General features: G+C 40.1%; 1 protein-coding gene across 1 annotated transcript in view; it reads right to left on the reverse strand.

Moving 5' to 3' along the window:
• JAM3 (junctional adhesion molecule 3) overlaps positions 1–6,176 on the reverse strand; it is a 70,491-nt gene extending 64,315 nt beyond the window's left edge. The window contains exon 1 of the mRNA XM_007948736.1: positions 6,110–6,176. Coding sequence (XP_007946927.1) covers positions 6,110–6,176 — 67 coding nt within the window. The remainder of the gene's footprint in view (positions 1–6,109) is intronic.
• Positions 6,177–12,908: the final 6,732 nt, after the last annotated feature.

The following is a 12,908-nucleotide window of genomic DNA, read 5'->3' on the forward strand; positions in this document are numbered from 1 at the left end:
CTCTGGCTTCCTGGCTTTTAATCCCCTTTCTCCTGCTCTTCCCGCCTGCTACCTTGGGTGTCCCTGAGTTGTCTCTCCTCACCTGTAACCCTGGGGCTGACTGCTCTTTTGTCCAGGTTCCTGGCTTTTATCCCCTTTCTCCTGCTCTCCAAATCCAGAATATGAACCCTAAAATCACAGTTAGACAACACAGTGGAAGGACAAAAGAGTAGACTGGAACTAGCTTACGAAAACATTGACTCCAGCCTTTGTGAAGAAAAATTAGAACAAAGATTTAAGAGAAATGAAGAGAACCTAAGAGTTATATGGGATGACAAGAAAATAAACAACATATGCCTCATGGGAATATCAGAACAAAAGAAAGCAAAAGCAAAAAAAAAAAAAAAATTGAGAAAATTGTGGAAGACTTGCTAACAGAAAATTTCCCCCACATCATGATGGAAGAAAATATATCTGTCCAAGAAGATAAAAGAACCCCATACAGGATAGACCCCAAGAGACTGTCACCAAGACATATCATAATCAAACTCTCCAAAACAAAAGACAAAGAATCTTGGGAGCAACTTGGGAAAAATGAATTGTCACTTACAGTGCACAAGCAATGAAACTAAGTTCTGATTACTCAGCGGAAACCATGCGGGCAAGTAGGCAATGGGACGGCATATATAAAACACTGAAGGAAAGGAACTTCAAACCAAGAATTCTATATCCAGCCAAACTGTCTCTCAAATATGAGGGTGAAATCAAGACATTCGGAGACAAACAGAAATTAAGGGAATTTGTGAAAACCAGACCAACCGTACAAGTAATGCTAAAGGGGGTCCTTCCAATGGAGAACACACAACAGAGAACAACAAATAAAACCAGGACACCTGATATCAACACTGAGAAACCAAACCAGAAAGAGATGATCAAAATAAGCTCATAAAACAAGAGAGTCATTCTGCAGACGACATCAGCAACAAAGCAAATAGAGGGAATAAAAGTTCTAATATCAAAACTTCCAAATAGAGAGGAAGACAGGGCAGTGTCTTTATAGAACTAACTGTTCCAAACTGAAGAAGATAAGAATTTACTTCAGGGTAACCACAAAGAAAATTAACAATCCCCCTAAGCAAATCTAGAAAGAAGAAAAACATTTGGGATTAGTAAGCACAAAACCAACAATAATGAAGAAAAGAGAAGAAAGACCTGATAACAAAATGAGCTCAGCAGAGAAAAATATGTGAAGCAAGGAAATCACCAACATAACAAAAAACACAACAGAATGACAGCAATAAATTCATATGTATCACTAATTAGCTTAATTTGCATTGGTCAAATCTGCTGCAAAAGACCTCTTTCAAGTGCTGAAGAGCAAAGATACCTCCTTGAAAACTAAGGTGCTCCTGACACAAGCCATGGCATTTCAATCACCTCATATTCATGTGAGAGATGGACAATGAATAAGGAAAACCAAAGAAGAGTTGATGCCTTTGAATTGTGGTCTTGGCAAAGAATGCTGAAAAATACCATCGACTGCCAGAAGAACAAATCTATCCTGGAAGAAATGCAGCCAAAATGCTCCTTTGAAGCAAGAATGGACAGACCTCATCTGTCCTATTTTGCTCATGTTTTCAGAAAGGACTGTTCTTTGGAGGATATCATGCTTGGTCAATGAAAAAGGGGAAGGCCCTCAACAAGACAGATCAACATAGTAGTTGCAATGATGGGCTCGATTTGCATAGGTTCACCAAGTTTGACTTGGCTACAGCCACTGCTAGGAGTTCTGGTAGCATAGTACCTAAGGTACTTGACTGCTAATGAGAAGGATTGTGGTTCAATCCCACCAGCCACTCCTCAGAAGGAATGTTTGGCAATCTACTTCCATAGAGATACCACCTTGGAAACCCAAGGAGGGGTCGCTATGAGTAGGGCCTAACTAAACAGCACAACAACAACGACAACAGCCACTCCTGAGTGTCCAATTTGCCAGTAGCTGAGAACAACACAGAGTCTCTGGTATGGGACTATTCCCCAAGATGATCAGCCAACTACATGATGGTAGGTTGATTATATTGAATCACTTCCATCATGAAGGGTGGTGTTTCGTTTTTACTAGAATCAATACACACTCAAGTTATAAATTTGCCTTCCCTGCATGTAATGCTTCTGCCAATATTACCATTTGTGGGCTTACAGAATGCCTTTTCTACTGTCATGGTATTCCACACAACATTGTCTCAGATCAAGGAACTCACTTCGCAGCAAATAAAATGAGACAATGCGCCCATGTTTATGGAATTCACGAGTCTTATTATATTCATCATCCTGTACGTGATGCTTGATAGAACAGCAGAATGGCCTTTAAACACTCAATTATGTACCAGCTAGGTGGCAACACTTTTCAGGTTTAATGTGCTCATCTGCTAACTGAAAGGTTGGAGGTTTGAGTCCCCCCAGAGACAACTTGGAAGAAAGGCCTGGCAATCTATTTCTGAAAAGTCAGTTACTGAAAACCCTATAGACCATAGTAATATTCTGCCACACATGGGGTTGCCATGAATCAGAAAAGACTGAATGGCAAATGGTTTTGAGTATAAATTTAGTTGGGTCGATATTAGTTCACTTTGTTGTTGTTTCTCTTGTTGAGTGCTGTCGAGTTATCTTCAACTCATAGCAAAACTATGCACAGCAGAACAAAACACCGCCCGGTCCTGCACCAGCTCTGCAATCCCTGCTATACTTGAACCCATCGCTGCAGCCACTGTGTCAATCCATCTTGTTGAGGGCCTTCTCCTCTTTCGTCAACCCTCCACCTTACCAAGTATGACATTCTTCTCCAGGGAATGGTCCCTTCTAATAACATGACCAAAGTAGGTGAGACCAAGTCTGGCCATTCTCGCATCCAAGGAGCATTCCAGCTGAACTTCCTCCAGGACAGATTTGTTAGTTCTTTTAGCAGTCCATGGTACTTTCAGCATTTTTCACCAGCACCACAACTCAAAAGCATCAATTCTTCTTCGGTCTTCCTTATTCAATGTCCAGCTCTCACATGTATATGAGGTGATTGAAAATATTATGGCTTATGTCAAGTGCACCTTAGTCCTCAAGGAGATATCTTTGCTGTTCAGCACTTGAAAGAAGTCTTTTGCAGCCGACTTGCCCAGTGCTATACATCTTCTGATGTCCTGACTGCTGCTTCCATTGGCGTGTTGATTATAGAACCAAGCAATGTGAAGTCTTTGACAACCTCAAACTTTTCCCCATTTTTCATGATGCTGCTTATAGGTCCAGTTGTGAGGATTTTTGTTTTCTTTATATTGATATGTAATCCACACTGCAGATTGTATTCTTCAATCTTCATCAGTAAGTGCTTTAAGTCATCCTCACTTTCAGCAAGCAAAGTTGTGTCGTCAGAGTATCACAGGTTGTTAATGATTCTCCCTCCAGTCTTGATGCCACATTCTTCTTCATACAATCCAGCTTCTCAGATTATTTGCTCAGCATACAAATTGAACAAGTATGGTGAAAGGATACAACCCTGACACACTCCTGTCTTGATTTTAAACTATGCAGTGTCTCCTTGTTCTGTTCAAACGACAGGCTCCTGGTCTATATGCAGGTTCCTCATGAGTACAATTAAGTGTTCTGGAATTCTCATTCTTCTCAATATTATCCACACTTTGTTATGATCGACACAATCAAATTCTTTTGCATACTCAATAAAACACAAATAAACATCTTTCTGGCATTCTCTGCTTTGAGCCAAGATCCATCTGACATCCACAATGATATCCCTTGTTCCACGTCCTCTTCTGAATCTGGCTTGCACCTCTGGAAGTTCTCTCTCAATATACTGCTGCAACTTTTTTGAATTGTGTTCAGTAAGATTTTACTTGCGTGTGATATTAATGATATTGTTCAATAATTTCCACATTCTGTGGAATCACCTTTCTTTGAAATGGATACAAATATGGATCTCCTCCAGTCAGTTGGCCAGATAGCTGTCTCCCAAATTTCTTGGCATAACCAAATGAGCGGCTCCAGTGGAGCATCTGTTTATTGAAATATCTCAATGGGTGTTCTGTCAATTCCTGGAGCCTTGTTCTTTGGCAATTCCTTCAATGCAGCTTCAACTTCTTCCTTCAGTATCATTGGTTCTTGATCACATGCCACCTCCTAAAATGGATGAAGACTGATCAGTTCTTTCTGGTACAGTGACTCTGTCTATTCCTTCTATCTTCTTTTGATGCTTCCTGCATCATTCAATATTTTGCCCATCTTTCAGTGTTACAATTCGAGGCTTAAATTTTTCCCTTAGGTCTTTCAGCTTGAGAAATGCCAAGTGTGTTCTTCTTTTTGGTTTTCTAACTCCAAGTTTTTGCACATTTCATTATAGTAATTTGCTCTGTCTGCTTGAGCTGGTCTTTGACATCTTCCGTTCAGCTCTTTCATCTTGTCATTTCTTCCATTTGCTTTGGCTACTCTCACTTAAGGGCAAGATTCAGAGTCTCTTCTGTCATCCATTTTGGTCTTTTCTTTTCTTTTTAATGACCTCTTGCTTTCTTCATGGATGATGGCCTTGATGTCATTCCACAATTCTTCTGGTTTTTGGTCACTGGTGTTGAATGCATCAAATTTATTCTTTAGATGGTCTCTAAATTCAGGAGGGATATATTCAAGATCATACTGTGGCTCTCTTGGGCTTGTTTTAATTGTCTTCAGCTTCAAGTTGAACTTGCACATGGACAGTTGATGGTCTGTTCTACAATCAACTCTTGACCTGGTTTTAGCTGAAAATACTGAGTTTTTTTCCATTGCCTCTTGCCACAGATGTTATCAATCTGATTCCTGTATATTCCATCTGGTGAAGTCCACGTGTATAGTCACCATCTGTGTTGTTGAAAATATGTATTTGCAATGAATAAGTCATTGGTCTTGCAAAATTCTATCATACAATTTCCAGCATTATTTCTGTCACCAAGGCCAAATTTTCCAACTACCAGTGATTCTTCTTTGTTTCCAACTTTTGCATTCCAGTCACCAGTGATAATTAACACATCCTGATTGCATGTTTGGTCAATTTCAGACTGCAGAAGCTGATAAAATTCTTCAATTTCCTCATCTTTGGCTTTGGTGGTTGGGGCATAAATTTGAGTAACAGTCATATTAACGGGTCTTCCTTGTAGATGTATGGAAATTATCCTATCACTGACAGCATTGTACTTCAGGACAGATCTTGAAACACCCTTTGTGATGATGAATTCTTCCTGGTATAGTGGATCATATGGTTGTCTGATTTAAAATGGCCAAAACCAGTCTACTTCAACTCACTAATGCCTAGGATATCAATCTTTATGCATTCCATTTCATTTTTGACAACTTCCAACTTTCCTAGATTCATACTTCATACATGCTATGTTCCAATTATTAATGGATGTTTGCAGCTGTTTCTCAATTTGAGCTGTATCACATCAGCAAATGGAGGTCTTGAAAGTTTTACTTATCCATATCAGTAAGGTTGGTTCTATTCTGATCATTCCACCCCTTCCTAGTTGTATTTTGAGAGCCTTCCAACCTAAGTGGCTCATCCTCCTACACTGTATCAGGCAATGTTTCCAGGCTATTCATATAGTTGCCTAGTATTATAATGGACAGTGTTTCTCTGCTATTCATAAAGTTTTCCCTGGGCAATTCCTTGAGAAGTGGATGGTCTCTTCCTTCTTCCCAGTCTATCTCAGTCTGCAAGCTGTGCTGAAACCTGTGCACCATGTGCAACCCCGCTGGCATTTGAAACACCAGTAGCACAGCCTCAAGCCTCACAGCAACATGCCACCACAACACGACAAACTGACAGACAAGTTTGTCTCCCTTAGTTGTTTGAAACCTCTCCACCCTCCCCTTATCTGGATCCCTCTGCCACTTGCTCACTCTCTCCTGGATGCCCTGGGTTTCCTTTCCTTTCCCCTCCACTTTTCCTGCTGCTTGGGGGTTGGGGTCTGGGTCCCTCCCTTCACCTGGATCCCTCTGCTGCTTGCTTGCTCTCACCAAGACACCCTGGCTTTCCTTTCCTTTCTCCTCCACCTTTGCTGCCACTTGGGGTTGGGGCGTGGGTACGTCCCCATACCTGGCTCCCTCTGACACTTGCTTGCTCTCTCCTGGATGCCCTGACTTTCCTTTTCTTTTCCCTCCATTTTTCCTGCCTCTTAGGGGTTAGGACATGGGTCCCTCCCCTTACCTGGGTCCCTCTGCTGCTTGCTCACTCTCTCCTGGATGCCTTGGCTTTCCGGTAGTTTACTTTACATTACAGCATTTAAGTTACAGGATATCAAAGAAAAGAGTATACATTACTGAAGGACTCTGCATCTTCTTCTGAGAGTCAGTGCATTTTCAATTTTTCTCATGATAACTGTCATGTTAGGCAGAAGTGTGACTTTGTTTTTATACTTATACAAAGTATAAGAAGATTAAGCATGGTTTAAGGAGATAAGTATGGGTGGGTGTTAAGTTGACAAGGGGTGGTCTCTGATGGTTAATCTTATGTATCAACTTGGCTAGGCTACAAGTATCCAGTTATTTAATAAAACACTAATCTAGGTGTTAAGGTCCCTCGATGGTGCAAAGAGTTTGTGCTCAGCTATTAACTTAAAAGTTTGCAATTCAAGCCCACCTAGTGGTACTGCAGAAGAAAGGCCTGGTTATCTGCTTCTGTTTAGATTACAGCCAAGAAAACCTTATTGAGCAGTACTACTCTGTAACTCATGGGCTGCTGTGAATAAGAATAAACTGTGTGGCAATAGTTTTTTGTCTTCTTTATTCCCCACCTTTGTTTTTAATCTAGGTGTTGCTGTGACAGTATTTTATAGATATGGTTAAGTTAAAATCAGTTGACTTTAAGTAAAGGTGATTACTCACAATAATGTGGATGTGCCTCACCTAAGCAGTCAAATGCCTTAAGCACAAAAACTGAAGTTTCTTGAAGAAGAAGAAATTCAGCCTCAAGACAGCAATTAACTCCTATCTTAGTTTCAAGCCTGCCAGCCTGCCCTGAAAATTTCAAACCTGCAAGCACTTACAATCTTATGAGTCAATTTCTTGAAATAAATCTCTTTAGATTGATAGACAGACAGACAGGTACATACATACACAGAAAAGTGGGTATAGGTAGAGATAGATAGATATATTTCCTACTGATTCTGTTTGTTTGGAGAACCCTGACTGATAGAGGAAATTCCTATAACCATCATCACAATCATGATACAGAACTATTCCATCATCACAAAGCTCTCCCTCATGCTACCATTATGTACCCACACACTCATTCCACCCACCTTAATGAACCCCTAGCAACCACTTACCTGTTACCCATTTCTAAAATTTTGTCATTTTGAAAATGTTATATAAATGGAACAGCAATAGGTGACTATCTTGGTTCCTTAGGACGGCTATAACAGAAATACCACAGATAGATGGCTTTATCAAAGGGATTTATTCTCCCTACAGTTTAGGAGGCTAGAAGTCTGAGTTCAAAGTGCCAGCTCTAGGGGCTGGGTGAATGCCCCTCGACCTTGTTCTTCAGCTCTGTCTCCTATTCTAGGCACATTGGAGCTGGAGGTTTTTCTGACTCATGCAGTTGTTGGCTGCTGGGGCTGACAAACTCAAGATCAACAGGTAAAATGGCACAACCCCAAGATTAGCAGACAACACAGAACACCAGTTCAAGACGAGAAGCAGTCTATGATTGGCAGGCAACACAGTAGGCCACTGGTGGTGATTCAGCCAAATGCAGGATCCAGATATGCCAAAAAGCTAGAGACCTTTCCTAGTGCATCTCCTTATATACTGGAAGCAGGCCACACCCTAAAGGCAGCTCCCTAGCTGCTCATAGAAGATTCCACCATGAAGGTGATTACAGTCTCATCATAGGGAATAACCACATCCAGCTGCCCAGCCACTCAAAACCACAGCCCAACCAAGCTGACACACAACTTTAACTACACAGTGACCTTTTGAGATTAATATTTTTTCAATCAGCATAATGCCCTAAAAATCCATCCAAGTTGCTGTTAGTATCAATTGTTCATTCTTTTTATTGCTGTGTAATATTCCATGGTGTAGATGTACCAAATTTGTTTAACCATTTGCCCATTGGAAGACACCTAAGTTGTTTCCAATCTTTTGCTATTATGAATGAAGCTGCCATTAACATTTGTTGTTGTTGTGTTGTTGTTTGCCATTGAGTCGGCCCTGACTCATAGCGACCCTTCCTTGGGTTTCCGAGCAGTATCACTACGGAAGCAGGAATGCCCAACCTTCCTTCCGAGGAGTGGCTGGTGGGTTTGAACTGCCAGCCTTCTGGTTAGCAGTCAAGTGCCTTAGCCACTATGCTACCAGAGCTCCTGCCATTAACATTTATATATAGGTTTTTCTGTGAACATACATTTTCATATCTCTGGAATAAATGTCCAGGAGTACAATTGCTGGGTTATATGGTAGTTACATGTTTAATTTTTTAAAGAAATTGTCAAACTACTTGCAGAATAGCTGTACTATTTTACTCTCCCACCAGCAATGTATATGTAATACAGTTTCTTGGCATCTTTGCCAGCATTTGGTGTTGTTACTATTTGTTATTTTAGTCATTTTCACCAGTATGTATTGATACATACTGGTCTTAATTTTCATTTCTCTAATGACGGGTGAGGTTGAACATTTCTGATGTTTTTACTTGCCACACATATCTCCTTTTCTGTCTGTCTCTTCATGTCTTTTGCTCATTTTTCTATCGTGGGTGTTTAGTATTGACTTTTGAGACTTCTATATGTATCTATGAGTCCTTTGGCAGATATGTGGCTTGCAAATATTTTCTTCCCATCTGTAGCTTATCTTTTTGTCCTGTACAAGGATCTGGTGAAGAGCAAAACTTTGAAATTTTAATGAATATTTTTCTTTTATGGATCATGCTTCTGGTGGCCTGTTTAAGAACTCTACTTGAAGTCGTATGTCCCGAAGATTTTCTCCTAAATTTTTTCTAGTTTTATATTTAAATCTATGATCCATTTTGAGCTAATTTTTGCATAATATGTCAAGTTTCAGTCAAGGATCAATTGAATCATTGCATCAGAACCATGTGTTCAAATAAAGGGTCTTTCCTATATTGAATTGCTTTTACACTTTTTTCAAAAACCAGTTGACCACACTTGTATGGGGGTTATTTCTGAGTTATCTATTCTGTTCCATTGATCTACATGTTGATCCCTCCACCAGTACCACACAGTCTTGATTACAGTAGCTATATAATCAGTTTTGAAATAGGATAGAGTGATGCCTCCCAATTTATTCTTTTTGAAAATTGTTATAACTATTCTAATTTCTTTGATTTTCCATATGTATCAGTCAGGGTTCTCCAGAGAACAGTATACACACACACACATACATACACACATACCCACATATATAAGTATTATATACATATATGCATATAACACACACACATATCTATATCTATCTGTCTATATGTCTTTTTGTCTGTTTAAAGAGAGAGAGAGAAAGATTTATTTCAAGAAATTGGCTGCAAGCCATGTCATCAGGCTGGAAATTCTCAGGTTATTACAGTCTTGAGGCCAGATATCTTCTTCCTTGGGAAACCTCAGTTTTGCTCTTAAGGCCTTTGAACTGGGCCCAATCTTCCTTCCCAGGAGTAACTGGTGGGTTTGAACCATCAGCCTTCTGGATAGCAGTCAAATGCCTTGGGTACTTTGCCACCAAAGCTCCCATTATCAAGGATACTCTCCTGCAATAGAGATTTTAATCAAGTCTACAAAATACTTTCACAGCAACACCTAGGTTAGTGTTTAATTGAATAACTTGGTTCTATGGTGGTGTAGTGCCAAAGGCATTTGACTGCTAACCAGAAGGCTGGTGGTTCAAACTCACCTGCCACTCCTCGGAAGGAAGACTGGGCAATCTACTTCCATAGAGATGCCACCTCAAAAACCCAAGGAGGGGTCGTTATGAGTCAGAACCAACTTGACGACATTGAGTTTGGTTTTTTTGGATAGCCTAGCTCCAACATTCGACTGTCAGTAATAATGTAGAGGATTGCATGTTGCTGTGACACTGGAAGCTATGCTACTAGTATTTTAAATATTAGCAGGTAACTCATGGTGGCCAGGTTTCAGCAGAGCTTCTGGACTAAGACAGACTAGGAAGAAGGATGTAAAAGTCCAATTCTGAAAAAAGTGACCACTGAAACCCTTATGAATAATAGGGAAACACTGCCTGATATCATGTCTGAAGGCACGCCCTTCAGGTTGGAAGGCACTCAAAATACTAATGGAGAAGAACCTCCTCAAAGTAGAGTCAACCTTAATGATGTGGATGGAGTAAAGCTTTCAGGACCTTCATTTCCTGATGTGGTATGATGATAAAGAAGAGGTGCAAATATCCATTAATAATTCGAATGTGGAAGGTACAAATCAGGAGTCTGGGAGAATATAGGTTCTCATAACTGAAATAGAACATAAAGATCCTAGGCATTAGTAAGCTGAAATGAACTGGTATTGGCCATTTTGAACTGGACAGTCATATGATCTAGTATGCCAGGAATGACACATTGAAGAAGAATGGCATCACATTTGTTGTCAAAAAGAACACTTCAAGATCTATCCTGAAGTACAGTGCTATCAGTGACAGGATAATACCCATACACCTACAAGGAAGACCAGTTAACATGATTATTATTCAAATTTACAAACCTACCACTAAAGCCAAATATGAAGAAACTGAAGCCTTTATCAACTTCTGCAGTCTGAGATTGACCAAACATGAAATCAAGATGTATTCATAATTACTGGTGATTGGAATATGAAAGTTGAAAACAAAGAAGAAACATTGGTAGGTGGAAAATATGGCCTTGGTGACACAAATCATGCTGGAGATAGCATGATAAAATTTTGCAACATCAATGACTTATTCATTGCAAATACTTTTTTTTGACAACATAAATTATGATGATATATGTGGACCTCACCAGATGGAATACACAGGAATGAAAGTGACTACATCTGTGGAAAGAAATGATGGAGAAGCTCAATATCATCAGTCAGAACAAGGCCTGGAGCCAGCTGTGGAACAGATCATCAATAGCTCATATGCAAGTTTAAGTTGAAACTGAAAATTGAAACAAGTCCACAAGAGATAATATATGACTTTGAGTATCTGTAACCTGAATTTAGAGACCCTTTGAAGAATAGGTAAGAGGTACTGAACACCATTGACCAAAGACCAGATGAGTTGCAGGATGACATCAAGGACATTATACATGAAGAAACCAAAGGCCATTAAAAAGACAGGCAAGAAAGGGGGAAAAAAGGGGAGGAGGACCAGGTTTGCTGGCCTGATAGAACCTAATAGAACCACTGAGACTATGGCCCCTAGCTGCCCTTCAGGTCTGGAATTAAACCCACACCTGTGGCTTCCAGTCAAACAAAAGACAGGCATATGAGTTGAACATTTATCTGAGGTAGATACACTCCTTGGAGAGAACAATCATGCAAGAAAGAAGGGCTGTTTATGCACAGGGAGATAGCTCAGGGGGCAGGAGTGCATGGAGGGATGGACACAGAGAAGAGGTAACTATCAGGAGGAAGAGGGAGGGGAGCTGTTGCATTGTGGTAAACTGTGGTCAATGTCATGAGACAAAGTGTATGTGAACTGCTGTATGGAAAGTGAATTTGCTCTGTAAATTTTCACTCAAATCACAATAAAAAAAAAAATAATAATAAAAAGACAGGAAAGAAAGAAAAGACCAAAATGGATGTCAGAAGAGACTCTGAAATTTGCTCCTAAATGGGGAGTAGCTAAAGCAAATGGAAGAAATGATGAAATAAAAGAGCCGAAAAGAAGATTTCAAAGGGTGGCACGAGAAGACAAAGTAAAGTATTATAATGAAATATGCTAAGGCCTGGAGTTCTAACAGAACATGGTTTTAAATCAGGAAAGGCGTCCACCAGGGTTATAGCCTTTCACCATAGTTATTGAATCCATATACTAAGCAAATAATCTGAGAAGCTGGACTATATGAAGAAGAATGTGGAATCAGGATTAGAAGAAGACCCATGAACAACTTGCGATATGAAGATGGCACTTACTGATGAAGATCAAAGACTACAGCTGTCAGTATGGATTATATTTCACCATAAACACCTCCCCCAAAAAAATACCCCAAACTCACTGGCATTGAGTCGATTCTGACTCAACTGACCTCCACTGGGCTTCCAAGGCTGTAAATCTGTATGGAAGCAGACTGCCTCATCTTTCTTCCATGGAGCAGCTGGTGGTTTCAAACCACTGACCTTTTGGTTAGCAGTCAAATACCTTAACCACTGCACCACCAGAGCTCCTTACACCTGAACAAAAGAAAACAAAAATCTTCACAACTGGACCAATAAGCAACATTATGATAATGAAGAAAATATTGAAGTTGTTAAGGAATTCATTTTACTTGTATCTATAATCAACACCCATGGAAGCAGCAGTCAAGAAATCAGACATTGTATTGCACTAGGCAAAACTACTGCAAAAGACCTCTTTAAAGTGTTAGAGACAAAGATATCACTTTTAAGACTACGGTGCCATTGTCTTTTCAATAGCCTCATGAAAGACGGACAATGAATAAGAAACCACATAAGAATTGATGTATTTGATCATTGGAGGAAAAAAAAGGGGGGACCAGGTTTGCTGGTCCGATAGAGCCAGATGGAACCACTAAGACTATGGCCCCTAGCTGCCCTTCAGGTCTGGAATCGAACCCACACCTGTGGTTTCCAGCCAAACAAAAGACAGGCATAAGAGTTGAACATTTACCTCAAGTAGATACACTCCTTAGAGAGAACAATCATGGGAGAAAGAAGGGCTGCTTATGC

This window comes from Orycteropus afer, unplaced genomic scaffold (assembly GCF_000298275.1).
Source record: "Orycteropus afer afer isolate SDZICR_OR568_19922 unplaced genomic scaffold, OryAfe1.0 scaffold00221, whole genome shotgun sequence".
Taxonomy (NCBI): domain Eukaryota; kingdom Metazoa; phylum Chordata; class Mammalia; order Tubulidentata; family Orycteropodidae; genus Orycteropus; species Orycteropus afer.